Source organism: Hypomesus nipponensis, chromosome 28 (genome assembly GCF_054491055.1).
Source record: "Hypomesus nipponensis isolate SF chromosome 28, ASM5449105v1, whole genome shotgun sequence".
NCBI classification, from domain to species: domain Eukaryota; kingdom Metazoa; phylum Chordata; class Actinopteri; order Osmeriformes; family Osmeridae; genus Hypomesus; species Hypomesus nipponensis.
In genome coordinates this window covers 8,644,560-8,659,050 of record NC_140388.1, presented here as the reverse complement: position 1 = coordinate 8,659,050, position 14,491 = coordinate 8,644,560, and the positions used below count along the sequence as shown (strand labels likewise).

General features: G+C 52.1%; 1 protein-coding gene across 2 annotated transcripts in view; it reads right to left on the bottom strand.

The window, feature by feature from the left end:
* Window positions 1-14,491, bottom strand: part of arvcfb (ARVCF delta catenin family member b) — a 76,667-nt gene that overhangs the window by 39,296 nt on the left and 22,880 nt on the right. Inside the window, exons 2-4 of one of the 2 annotated variants that reach the window (XM_084694588.1) lie at window positions 9,811-9,969; window positions 9,609-9,629; window positions 4,446-5,071 (exon numbers count right to left, since the gene is read on the bottom strand). In XM_084694588.1, the coding sequence (XP_084550714.1) occupies window positions 4,446-5,071; window positions 9,609-9,629; window positions 9,811-9,969 (806 nt within the window). The remainder of the gene's footprint in view (window positions 1-4,445; window positions 5,072-9,608; window positions 9,630-9,810; window positions 9,970-14,491) is intronic. The other variant, XM_084694587.1, reaches the window with a different exon arrangement.

Sequence of the window (14,491 nt, the reverse complement as noted above, 5' to 3'; positions counted from 1 at the left end):
TGTTTGATGTATGTACGGGTGTGACAAAATGGGTGCTAGCACTTGTGATTTAAGGAGAACTGCTCGCTATGAAGCTTGAACTTTAATGAGTTTTATGGTAATTACGTGTTGGAAAGGTCTGTGAATGTTGAATCTGGGTGCTGTCTGGCAGGGCTGGGGAACATTACTGTGTGGGTTTGTGGTTGTTTTGGAAACGAGAACTACACCAACAGCTTTTACAGCACTGCTTTGCTACATTTAAGTGCAGAGTGGAATCGATACAAGATGAACAGGGAGAAATGCCTCCCAGCCCGGCATTGCAACATGACACTAACTCAGAAGACGGCTCTGTATTAATAAAGATGGAGTGCACAGGCTAAACCGTCAGCACAGAAACTAAGAGGCGCTCAAACAGCAAAGGCTAAAGCTTGTTCGCCAAACACAAGACAAACAAAACGTATTGAAAGACCCAGCGAGGCTAACTGTACCGTCATATCCGACCAATGCTGACACAAAGTGCTGACGTAGAATGACTTAGCGTTAGCCTAGCGGTGTGTGGGTGCAGGGTTGGCTATCTCAGCCCTGGCGGTCGTCACCGTGACCCTCCTTGTCCTCCTTAAACGGGTGTCTGCCATCCGAAAAATAAGACCTTGACACGGCCGCCTGGAGGAGGTCGCGTTGCGAACCCAAACATGCCTTTCACGCAGCGGGTGGACGACCTCGGAGGGGGAGGGTCCATCAGCCCCTCCACTGGGTCTGAGCGGGGTCGGAGGAACGTGGGAGGGAACACCACAAGCTGGTTAGAGGAGGGAGGGGGGGAGGGAAGGAGGGAAGGAGGGTCATCACCAGCAAGTCATTACAACCAGACATTAAGACTGAGATTGCTGCTGAGAGGTCAGGAGGGAATTCTCCTCATCTGGCCTGGTGACGTGGAAAAAGGAACGGCGCGCGTGCGTGTGTGTGTGTGTGTGCGTGTGTTTGTGTGTTGAAACACCCCTGGCATCCACCAACACATTCTCAAAATCTCAAACTCCAAGTGAAATTGGACCGGACACGCACGTGGGGAAAGCAATAACCCTCCGAAACCAACGAGCGCCAGAACGATGACGCAACATTCCTACGAGGTCTATGCACCTACGCGGCATCCTCTCTCTCTCTGCAACACACACACACACACACACACACACACAGTACAGTGAAGAGACAGGACTCATTTAGACACAATTGATGCTGAGGGAGCCGCTGCAGACTGAGTGACAGGAATGTCAGGATTTGCATTTAAATTGGCGCCATCGTGTGCATAGAGGGACGTGTTCACGAGATGTGAAAGGCCTCGCCGGACCTGCGGACATGATGCTCCGGCGATGATCGCGGCGGCTCGCACTCGTGTTGATGGAGCCGCCAAAAGTCTTGCTGCCCTGGCCCTGCTCGCTGCGTGGGTGTTTGTCCGTGTGTTTGCGCATGTCTGTGCACGTCTGCGCGTCCACGTCTCTGTGCGTGTTAGTGTCTCCGTGTTCCTGTATGTGTGTGTCTGCGGCTCCCTGCGTGTGCGCGCGCATAGGCGTAGCAGGGACACGACGCATATCTAATATGGCTTCCTTCTATCCAGCTATTTTCCCTCTCGTCTTCTGTCAATGATCTTGATCACATTTCCTTCCGTGTGGTCGTTGACTGTCTCTTGAAAGGACAGAAGCTGAAAGGATTAGCAAGCTCGCGGAAGACGTGTTCCCGTGTCTTATTTCAGAAAGGTTCCCACACGCCTACAGTGTCTCACTGACGAGCCACACACAACAGCTTGCTTATTTTGAATCGTAAAGCAATTATGATATAATTGATTTGCGATTCACTTGAGGCCTGTCTCTGGGAAGAAAAATTCAAAGCAGGCAAAACATGTTTGGTTTTTTTTCCTCTCTCTTTTTACTTTTAATTGCTTTGGCTGTTTTGATGTCATTATCTGTTTTCCGCAAGTTGCGTTTTTTTGGTTGTTGTTGTTGCTAGATTGATAGTGTTGCAAAGTTTCTCTTGTTGACAAGAGGAAAACACAGGACGACGAGATAAGAGAAGGAGAACTGAGGACAAGAGAGTAGAGAGGGAAAGATTATAGAGGAAAGGAGAGGAGGGGAGAAGAGGAGAGGGGAGGAGAAGAGGAGAGGGGAGGAGAAGAGAGTAGAGAGGGAAAGATTATAGAGGAAAGGAGAGGAGGGGAGAAGAGGAGAAGAGGAGAGGGGAGGAGAAGAGGAGAGGGGAGGAGAAGAGAGTAGAGAGGGAAAGATTATAGAGGAAAGGAGAGGAGGGGAGAAGAGGAGAGGGGCGGAGAAGAGGAGAAGGGAGGAGAAGAGCTAGAAGCCATGTGTGTTCCTTGGGCGCGTCACTGTGGTCCAGACTTCATTAGAACGCCCTCTCTCTATTCCCCAATGAGAGGATGGACGAGGGGGAGGGGTGTGGGTGGTCTTTGGGGGTGTGACTGTGGTGACCCGTGATGCTCCCTGTGTGCTTTGGGCAGGTGGGTGGGTGGGTGGGCAGGTGCAGGGCAGGTCATCCGGGGAGGTATCGGTCATTAGAGGTGGTCTCTCAGGACACCTCCATTGTCTAGCAGAGTTCAAAAGCCGCTATTAATCATGCTGCCATAGGCTGCATGTGCGCACAAACACACACGCACACACTTACACATACCGGCGCGCACACACACACACACACACACACACACACACACACACACGTGCACACACACACAAGTAAGGTAAAGCAAGGGACAGAGTGAAAATAACAGGCAGGACAGAACAGGTGGGAACACACAAGGACAGACAGCAAACCTATGCAGACACACACACACTCACACACACGGAGCGTATTTGAAGCAGAGAGCTTTCATCCTCCCAGTAACAGCAGAACAATCACCACAGCAACCCCAAAAGAGCCTGGCAAACGGCAACGGCGCAGGAAGCCATTTTTGTGCTAAACATCTTAATTTTCCGCCCGGCGCATAATTGAGGGTTTCCAAAGAGGCCAGACGATAAGCTGTAATTAAACGGCTTTAATTCGAACATTCATCACGGTAAACGCGGGTGCCGATTCTGCGGGAGGTGCTCATGTGCGCGGGACAGAGAGGCGGGAGCCAAAGGCTCAGGAGAGAGGGACGCTCCTCCACCTTGGAAACCGAGAGTGAGGGTCCTGTCTCCATCCAGATGACGTCCTCCGAAAGAGAGAGCGCGAACTGCGCTCGAGCCGTTCGATGTGTCTGACCGACACGTGCGTGAGCGCGTGCGTGCGCGTGTTTGTGTTGACACATGTTCAAACGACACAAGTACAAATTGCCTGTCTCTCGGTCTGCCTCTCTCCAAACTCATCTTAGACCTTTTGGAAAGTTGTGTGTTTGTGTGTGCGAAGAGGGAGGCTTCGAGAGCGTCTCTGTGCAGACGGGAGCTCTGATTAAACAGCACCGCCCTCCTCCAGACTCACCACAACATGTAAACACAGCTGCCTTTGAAATCAGCAAGAGGGTGGATGGGTGCGTGCGTGCGCTCGTGAGCGAGGTGCGTGTGTGGTGTGTGTGTGTGTGTACATGTCTGATTAAGGCTCCCGAAATGGAACCCCTGCCCTGTCAAGACGCTGCCACTTCTGTGCAACCAACATCACCTTTGAACTTTTACATGACAAGCAAAAACGAACGTAAACACGTTTTCCCTCTTTGCCTCCCCACCACCTCCCTTCTTCAAGATCAATCTCAGGGTCTTGGAGAGGTTCCCTCTGCTGTCTGTGTGGAGCAGAGAGGGTAGGGAGACTGCCCCCGCTGGACTGACAAGAGGAAAGTGATTGACTAACTATTAGGAGGTGAGAGTCCATTTTGGGGTCTTTGTTGCCGGCTAACAGGGTGGTTTCCTCATGCAGGGGAAGCCTGGGGGTGACAGATCCCTTGATAAACTGTTGCTTACTGACTAAGCTTGAGGACACTCCGTGGACGAAACTGGGTCTCTCGCAGGACGCGTTTTCCAATCAAACGTTTTCTATCGCGCTGTCTCCTTCCTTCACCACATCTCACTCCTCTTTTTAAATGATTAAGCGCGCACCCCCCTCCCTTGCTCTCCATTTCCCCTCTCTTAGCCGTCTTCATGTTTTCTCTCTCACCCGTCAAACCTTCTCTCTCTTTTCTCTCTGACACAAACACATGTTCGCGCCATTTGCATGAAAATGGTCATTAAAGCTTCTTGTTTCCGGCCCGCCTGTAGAAATCACTCACTCAGAAAATGCATCTGTTTACACGTGTAGGCTAACAGACCACTGCCAGACCCATATCTGGCAGGAGAACAAGAATATGCCTTATTCACGCGACCGTCCCTCAAGCAAGCTACATCCATGGAGCTTTTCCCTGTCGACCGGGCCATCTAAACGCAAAACCAAGGGTCCCATGGAACCCCCCCACACATCCCAGCCCCCGCTATCCCACGACAACCCGCCACCCTCCTCACCTGCCGCGCGGCCCGTCGCGGAGCGGCTCCCGGAGGGTGCGCCCGCGGTTGGCGCCCAGCGTGCGGCGGTTGGCCGTGGAGTAGTCGGGCTCCAGCTCGTAGGGCTCCTCCTCCTCGGGGCCCAGGCTGCGCCGGTCGTCCTCCAGGCCGTAGGGCTCCGCCTGGAAGCGCTCGGGCTGCGAGCGGTTCAGCTCCACGCTGCTGGTGCCCATGGGCACCTGGGGCTGCGCCACGTGGCCGTAGTCGTCCTTCCGGATGGGGAGGGTGTAGCTGTTCTCCGGGCGGTAGCTGTTGGGCAGGTAGGGGTAGCGGGGCGGGCGGAAGTTGACGCCGCGCGACAGGCTGCCGTAGTTCTCCGTCGCGTCGCCGTAGCCGTCGTGAAGGCCGTAGTGGCGGCCGTACTCGGCCTCGCTGTACGAGTCGTTGTAGTTGTTGTAGGAGCGCGTCAGCGTGGACGTGGCCTGCGGCGTGATGTAGCGCTCGCCGCCGTTCTTGGCGTAGCGCCGGTCGATGGAGTCGGTGTAGCTGCCCAGCGGGGACGAGCCCTCGGGGAGGGGGAGGCCGTCCGGGCCCAGCGGAACCTGCCGGACCGTCCGGGTGGTCACCGTCTTCACCATCTTCGTCACCTAGAGAGAGAGAGAGATGAACACGACGTCAGTCAGACAGGCACGGTGGAGGCTATCTTGACTCTTCTCTTGACGACAACCTTTCCTTATTTGTAGGCTGCTGTGGATAGTAGGAACTGACAAGTACCTATTTCATATCAGAAGGACGATTGGCGTTGGAAAGCTGAGTGACAACTGTATGGGGACAACGTTGGAAGCCAGGCGAACGTGAGGAGAATTTGGACACATGATACCACGATGTTCAGGTGTCACATACATACATTTACAATCACACACACACGTCACGGCCAGAGTGAGATTTGGTCGTGGCTGACACCAGTCCAGGGATGCGTCTGTGTGGACCGGGCAGGCCAATGGGACAGAGGCTGAGAAAAATAAATATTGCTCTATAAAACGGCTAGGCCACTGGATTCATAAAAGTTCCTATTCATTTGTTATTGATCGCCATCCATTGAAAAGCCATGCATTGTGAAACCTGGCTAACCTGACAGTGTGATTGGTTCTGTTGATATTTGTTCTTTCTTACTTGCTTTCTTTTTCTTCCCTTTTCTTTCTCCCCTTCTCTCTTTCTCTCTTTCTCTCTGTCTGTTTGTTTGTCTTGCAGGCTGGTTATAGTGTTCAGACTGCATCTTTGCTCCTCAGGTCCAGTAACCGCGGCTGCAGAAACCAATTTGCTGCCCAGTGACTCACACCGGGCCATCATTTTGCACGCAGCCATAACTTCATCTTCGCGACTAATGAGGTTGATGAAAATGAACCGCAGCTGTGGAGGGGGGGTGGTGTGTGTGTGTGTGTGTAAGTCCAAGGGGATTCGGTTGTGCCCGGCGAATGCAGCTTGGTCCTGCACCTCTCAACTTTCCTCACCTTGTTTGACCATTTCACCACTTGACCGCGTTTTTGGACTGAATGCGGCATCCTCACTTCCTCGTCAGAGAGACGAATCGGATAAGGAGAGGCATGAAATAATTTACCGTAATCACAATGAAGCATGAGCCGTCGCTAGAAGGGTGCCAGATATTAAAAAGCACACAGAGATCAAATTACCCAGATTAATGTGAGAGGAATCTCGGACTTGATTACCACAAAGGCCCCATTAAAGTTTGCTCACACTCTTGTTGTGAGCCTATTTAAAGGAAATACATTATTTCCAGAACACACACATTTTCATTTCCGCTTTGTGGATAATTCCAGCGAGAGTGTGTTAGGAGCTCACTTCTCCATTACTCTCAGCTCTGTGGGTCACACCCCACACCAGTAACAAGCCCCCCCACACCCTCCCCCCACACTGCCTGGAACTTGCATGATAATAAAGCCTTTCATGTTGAAAATAAACCACCACTTTTGTCTGATTCTCAAGCCTAATAAAAACAGCTGGAGGTCCAGCCACCAGAGTTAAAAATAACAGACTTCAATTAGTGTCTCTGTTGGGGGGGGGGGGGGGGGGTGGCGGTAGTTGGGCTAGATTTGCAAGACAGAGTCGGGCAAGGCGACCACCACACCCCAGGAAGACCTGCCAGGACTTCCAGGGAGGTGGGGGGGCAGGTGGTGGGTGGGGTGGGAAGTGGAGGGGGAGCAGGGGCAGTGAGGGGTAGGAGGGGGCAGGGGCTGGGGGAAAGGGAGGAGTAAACTCCTGGACTGAGGAGGGAGGGAGAGCAGGGCGTCTCAACCATCCCTGTCCATATCCTCCTCTTTTGACCCGCACAGGTTGAAAAATCGGATTTCCTCCACAACCCTCCAGTCTTCCATGTGGCTGTCCACCAGACCCAGGGAGAGAGTGGACTAGACAGTTGTGAAGCAGTCACCAAACCCTGACATCCAGATCGGGGCTTGTTCCAGCATGTTCCTAAGGGGGCTGGCTGTCTGTGATGGGAGGCACCATCAGACAGGTTGCAAACACACTTTGATCGCCAGGGAAGATCACAGCACGACAAACAAGCTGTAGAGGGGAGCTGGGGACATATGCTTCAGAGGGCTTCCTAAAGTGGCCTGACTAGAACTAACTGATAGTAAATTGAAAGGGAATCTCTAAACACAGCGGTGTGTGTGTGTATGTGTGCATGCCTTTGAGACGGCGTGTGTGTCTGTGCCCAAGTAACTGAGCTTTCTTCTGTGTCTGCGTACATTCGTGTGAATGTGCTTCTCTGTGTGTGTGTGTGTGTGTGTGCGTGTGACAAGTGGGTGGATATGAGAACACACACACCAACAGGCCAGTGTTGACTAACCCTCGGTTAGACTTTTTGAAATGGGGGGACTGGCGTCACCCTCAGACTTTATGGAGCTCGTAAGACTTTCACAATCTGTGACATTCCCTTCCACAGTGAACTGAAGCTGATACACCAGCTGGGGTTAGAGGGGAGGGCTAGGGAGGGAGGGAGGGAGGGAGGGACGGAGGGACGGAGGGACGGAGGGACGGAGGGAGGGAGGGAGGGAGGGAGGGAGGGAGGGAGGGAGGGAGGGAGGGAGGGAGGGAGGGAGGGAGGGAGGGAGGGAGGGAGGGAGGGAGGGAGGGAGGGAGGGAGGGAGGGAGGGAGGGAGGGAGGGAGGGAGGGAGGGAGGGAGGGAGGGAGGGAGGGAGGAAAAAGGGGTTCAAGTCCAACAACAAGCCAGGAATGTGGATCCTTTACTGGTTCTGTCTCCGAGGAACAGGAGGCTGGAGGGATAGGACTCAAACCAGCTCTCCATCACCAGCAGTGAGTGGAAGGTGTGGCGGGTGACCTTCGCCCCCTGAAGTCAAGGGGTCACGGATGGAGATTAAACACACTGAAAATCCCTGAGAAGTAAAACTGCTGCGGTACTTTGCTTAACACACCCATCTGTGGACTAAAAAGCAACCAGCAGGATCATCCATGCTGTCTAATAGCAGGACAAGGAGAGGTGAAGAACCTATATCAAAGCTAGGATGTAGTTCCAGTAGGGTGTCAAGCTTGGCTTCAGAACGCTGAAGAAGGCCCATTGAAGTCTTTGGTTCTGGGGCTTGTTTATCTGGGGATTGCAATGTGTTTGTGTGGTCTACCTTAGTTCTTTTTTACCTTCCACCCAGACTGTTTATATTGTTTTAATTGTGCTTCTGTAAAGAGCAGAGTATGGTGCCAGAGTGGAGCTGGAGGGTGTCCAGGGGAAATCTGTGTGTTGGGACTCTGACACACACACACATACACACAAACTCGCCTCACAAACGTGCGTACACTCGCCACACACACACACACACACACGCACACACGCACACTACATAAGACACATGCACACACACACGCTCCTAGCCTGCTTAGCCATTCCCATCATGGAGAGCTGGACCACTCAGATAGCCTCGAGGGCCAATCCGTATTCATTCACAGACCCGCTTTCTGGGTTTGTTTCAGTGTGCTGGCTCCTGATACTGCTGCAACCCACTGCTGGAGCTCCAGATCAATGTGTTTAGCATTCAACTAAATATGGTGCCCCACCCCCCCCCTCCGCAACCCCATCCAACCACCAGCACCGCACCCCACTCCCCTCCTCCGGCCTTCAGATCAAGGAGCCGGGCAAACCCTCTCCTCCATCATCTCCACGAGGAGGGAGGGGAGCTCCGAGCACAGCAGCGCGGGGAAGAGAACACACCAAGACTGAGCATCTCCCTCGTTTAGAGCGAGCGATCGGAACAAACAGAGTCGGAAGAGGAGGCAGAGGCAGAGAGAGAGAGAGAGAGAGAGAGAGAGAGAGAGACGGGTGTGGATGGATGTAGATAAAGGTGTAGAGAGGGGGGTCGGTGGAGAGGGAAGAGTGCGAGAGGTGAGGTGGCTGAGCGGAGAAGACTTGTTTATTTATGCGTTGGCCTGTCAGAGTGCAGAAGTGAAGCAGTTGTAAGGTCTCTGAAGCCCTTTTTACCCAGTTTAATCCTCGTTTCCCCTTCAAAATGACTCCCAGAGTGCGTCCCATCTCTGTGGCGTCAAGTGTCCTTAACACCAACACTCACTCTCCCCTCCAAGTAGCCCAGATTAGGGTTTTATACTGCTTTACTTGTTATTTGTGTGTGTGTGTATGTGTGTGTGTGTGTGTCCGATCCCTTTTAGTAAATCGGCTGCAGGGCTCCCGAAGGAGAAGCACGCAAGGACACACACGCACACACACACACAGTGAGACAGAGGGATTAACTGGGCTTTTTTAAATTAAAGACCCAGGGTCTTCAGTGTGCCAGCTCTGCCCTGGGCCCTGCCAGAGGGAGGCCAGCCTTTCAGAGAGGATCTCTGCTCCAAGATGGACGGGCCCTGCTTCCGCTGTGAAACATGGCGAACCGAGAAACTGGAGGACCGGCGTGGGGGAGAAAGAAAAAAAAATGGCGGCCGACCGAAAGGGGTGAATCAAAGCAGCGAGGCCTGGATGTGGCGTACGTACAGGAGCTCAGGCCTGGAGGGGCGGGTGAGCTTGTGATGCCGGGAGGAGCACAGATAATGGGGCTGAGAGGTGCGCTCGCGCAGCATGTGGGCACACACACACACACAAAATGGCGGCGTGAGTGGAGAGGTGGGAAAAAAGGAGAGGGGGAACTGGTTCAACTCACCTTTATGTTAGCTGACATGTCCTTTCATAGAAACGACAAAACAAAAATAGAACCCAATAAGGACAAAGGGCTCCCCCAGGAGTGGCAACATAAAACACAACCCCCCCACCCCCCCCCCACCCCCCCCCCCCTCCACCGGGTAGAACCCCAGGACAACACGTCAACAAGAGACAACAAAAAAACTCGAAATCTCCTTCGCTACCTTGGTTTCCGTGCGTCGGGTCGTGCCGTCGTCGGAGGTCACCACGGAGACGTGGGAGGTGGGGGTGCCGGGGTCCTCCTCAATGGTGACCGTCTCCTCCACCACCTCCTGTGGCTCCTGCATCATGGCCAGAGACGTCTGGTTACTGGGGCTCTGCTCCTGGAGGGAGGTGAGGGAGGGAGGGTTAGCACATAGGGCAAAGCGTGAGCATCGATTGGAAACCAGTAAATACATATCATACACTCATGCAACACACACACTTGAGCTCTCAAACGCTCCAGACTCAGCATTTCTAGTGTGTACGGTATTGTACCGTTGAGCCACTGTTCAAATGCTGCAGGAGCTCTGCACCTGAGATAGACAGAACACAGTCCTGTATGCACAGTCCTGAATGTGGGGTCTCTTAACGCTGCCTTACAGGATGCAGCGTGAGTGGGGATGCTCACTGATGGCTGAGGGAGCGAGATGGAAAAGGAGATACAGCCACTTTGAAAAGATAGCAAAACCTGAAGGGGCCGTGAGGAACATCGAACAAGATTGTTTTGTAGAAAGGCCCAACCAGGGACGGGAGTTGAAAATGAGCTCTCGCCATAAACTCTATGTGCATCACATCAGCTGCAAACTTTGCTCTGTAGCTATGTTTAACTGCCTTGTCCCTGTCAAATAAACAAATAAATAAATAAGATTTCGATTTCACGACATCCATTGATTTGAGTGTGTGAGTTGAAGATGAAGGAAACAATCCTATTAGGGCCTCATCAAATGATTTGCGTATTTGTGTGCGGCTGTGTACTGTGTGAGACTGTGTGTGTGTGTAGTGTGTGTGTGTGTGTGTTTCTGTGTCTTTACTGTACACAGTGTACAGTATGCGTGAGAGAACGGCAGTTCCTGTTGGGTGAGGCTCCACCCATGTAATGAAGGGAAGGAAGGAAGGCGTTTAGGAAGGGATTTAGGGCAATCATTGGTAACCAAAACAATATTCTAGAAACGAGTAGGGGGTGGATCTTCAGCTCTGTGAAGTGGGCCATGGGGGAGGGGGGGGGGGGGGTGCACGCAAGTTGCATACCACACTGTTGTTGCATGGCTTCCTGTTGGCAAACGAGACCTTGCGGAGAGAACGAGAGGGAATGAGAAGGATAAACAAACAGAGGGAAAATGAGAAAGAGAGAGATATGGCGTGAGAAAAAAAAAGAGAGAGATAGAGAGAGAGAAAGGGAGGGAGAGAGACAGCGAGCGAGAAGATGCCAGGGGTACTGTTTGTTTTCGTTCAGTCTTTGAAGGTGCTAACAAGCGGGCGGCTCTTCATTGATTAGCTTGGCTTCAAAGTCTGCCCGCGGTCTGATTGATCTGATGCCCGTCTTGCTGATCAGTCAGAGGTCTCCCCAGTAATCCCACAATCCTTTGGGCTCAGTGCCGGGGGCACCTGGAGACTGACCTGGCGTCTGGATGAGCGCAACGATGCCATCTTCCAGGGTCCAAAGTCAAAGAAAAGTTTCACTCCACCCGCGCTCTCGCTCTCGCTCCCGCTCCCTCTCCCTCTCCCTCTCCGTCTCCCTCCCTCCCTCCCTCCCTCCCTCCCTCCCTCCCTCCCTCCCTCCCTCCCTCCCTCCCTCCCTCCCTCCCTCCCTCCCTCCCTCACTCTCTCTCTCTCTCTCTCTCTCTCTCTCTCTCTCTCTCTCTCTCTCTCTCTCTCTCTCTCTCTCTCTCTCTCTCTCTCTCTCTCTCTCTCTCTCTCTCTCTCTCTCTCTCTCTCTCTCTCTCTCTCTCTTCATGATGTCAAATTATATTTTTTAAATGGATGTAATTAAAAAAATAAGATGTAATTTATGGCGGGAAAGTGTGTCAGCCTTTCATTATGGTAACTAATGACTGGAGGCGACACTTGCTGTGGAGAGAGATGCTCTTCTTCGATATGACATCAACCAAACAACTTTGCACTCGCAATTGACCTTTGGATAATCTCCACAGTGCTGTCAGAAAGCCTTCAGCAACAAGCCCCCGTGCGGAATATAGTTTTTTATAACCCCACCCAGAGAGAGAGAGTGCCCTCCCACTGTCACAGACATAGCTGACTGTGTGCCTGTGTGTGTGTGTGTACAAGCGGACCACTGGAGCCTGTCATGTGTGTGTGTGTGTGTGTGTGTGTATGTGCATGAGAATGACGTACGGCTGCGACACTGCCCCCAGTCCTGTCACCATCACAAGCACAGCAGCCAGCCCCCGGAGAGCGTCCACAAGACAGCTGCAGGATTCTGGGAGGAGCTCCGCAAGGTGCGTCTCTGAACCCAGAGCAGATGCCATCAAAACTGTGACTACATCAGGAAGTCAATCTGTGATTAAGCTCGCTGGCCATGGAACAGCGCTTCTTCAAACGGGGCGGGCGATGGAGTCTGTGTCCACGCCCTCTCTGAGGCCTGCTGGCAGACCGCTTCCTCGATCCTGAGGTCAGACGGCAGCTTCCACCGCGCACACACACACACCCGTGCGCACACACACACACAGATGCTAAGAGTATGGGAGTGAATTGGAGGAGCTTGGTCTTAAATAAAAGATTAAAAGCTGTCTGGTGTTGGGTTTAGCATTAGTGTGGTAGTCTGGTGGTCTGGAGGAGAGATGGAGGAGAGATGGAGGACAGATAGAGGCCAATTCTGGAACACTCTTTCCATGAGAGGGTAGAGGGTACCTTAACACACACATACATGCTTACCCTACTCTGATCTGTCTCTCTCTGTCTCTCTCTCTCTGTCTCTCTCTCTCTCTCTGTCTCTCTCTCTCTGTGTCTCTCTCTCTGTCTCTCTCTCTGTCTCTCTCTCTGTCTCTCTCTCTGTCTCTCTCTCTGTCTCTCTCTGTCTCTCTCTGTCTCTCTCTCTCTCTCTCTCTCTCTCTCTGTCTCTCTCTGTCTCTCTCTGTCTCTCTCTGTCTCTCTCTCTCTCTCTCTCTCTGTCTCTCTCTGTCTCTCTCTGTCTCTCTCTCTCTCTCTCTCTCTCTCTCTCTCACACACACACACACACACACACACCTTCCTCACAGACTTCTGAGGAGACAAACTCTTGACCTGCTAGTTGTGTGTGTATGTGTATGTGTATGAGTCTGTATGCACGTGTGTGTGTGTGTGTACACTACTTTACAGTATATCTCCTGCACAAGATGTAAGGCTCCAGTAGGTAACCTGCTACAGGAAATGAGTAGATACGCCTGTGTTTCTCTACATTCATTTCCATGACATGCTTCCTTCCTTCCAAACATCTTTCTTACACTTTTTTGTGTGTGTGTGTGTGTGTGTGCGCGTTCTACAGGCCTAGGAGCATGCGTTAAGACGTCACAGGGTACATAGATGTGTGAAAACTGGCAGCTCTGAGTCAATGGTGTAAAGACAGGACACCGCCTGGGAGCTCCTGTATGTCACACACACACACACACGGAAGCAATGACACGCAAGGTCAAATCACACCCCTATACCAAACTGGATGGGAGGACGGTAAACACATAATATTCAAGCTCCACTGTCAATAGCATCGACGCTGTATTATTGTAAGAAGAACAAAAACATGAGAATATGTAACATGTATTTGCGTTTTATATGCGTTTGCAATCCGTAATCTGCAATTCAATCAAATGTCTGATCTATTGAAACGCACACTGAGCTTTGCGCAATCTGACACTTTATCAAACAGGGCGCCTATCGCTTCTGAGGACAGGCAGATGTGGAGTGGTGTGTGATGTGAGGGGGGGGGGGGTAGAGGAGGAGGGGAAACAGAGAGAGGAGGGAGGAGAAAGAGAGGGATGAAAGCAGAAGAGTGGGGAAGAGAGGAGAGGAAAGAGAGAAAGAGAGAGAGAGCAAGAGAGAAAGAGAAGGACAAAGGAGGGAGATGTAGAGATAAGACAGTGTCAATTAGCAGCACTCCTCCCATCTCCATCAATCCATGACTCATTCATCACTGTGCTCAATAAGCTATCAGTCCTGTGTCAGACAAGAGATAGGGGAGGGGGGGGAGGAGAGATAGGGAGGGGGGAGGGATGGGGAAGGCAAACACATTCCCTCTATGAGTTTGTGCAGTGAAGAGTGACCGTGTGTGCCGTTTGCACAAACTTGAAAGCACAGCTTTTTTTGGTCGATGTTGTTTTCATCAATCCTTCACTTTTCTGTCCCTGAATGAAGGAGCAAGGCCACCGCGAAACCAAACAGCCCTGAAGCTGTCTGCAAACCAGAAAATCCATTCACTTTGAGGAAAACACTCGCGCAAGTCCCTTTGGCCCTGTGCATGTTCCACGTGTCTTCGTTCCAAATATCCTCATTAGAGGAAGATCGGTTCTCCAATCACCCTCCAGTACTTTATTAAAAGGCCTAGTGTACACCAATTATTCATTTGACGGAAAGTGAGTTGCCTTTTGTCATTCTCGGTAGGGGTTACCTCAGAGGAGCGGCTTGGATTCCCAGCAGACTGTTATTAGAGTCACCTTGACTGATCTCTCTCTCTCTCTCTTCCTGCACCTTGTCCCTGGTGCCGTGTGGGTAACAGGATTTTCCCCCAGGAGACAGGCCAGCGATCATTACATGCCTCTTACACAGTTAATCCCCCGAAAAGCATGCTTGGGTAACCTTGGGTCCTCCATTTTCCCATTATCCCTTCTGTTCTGCCGGCCACCTCCCTGCATCCCTCCCGCCTGGGTCACATGACCA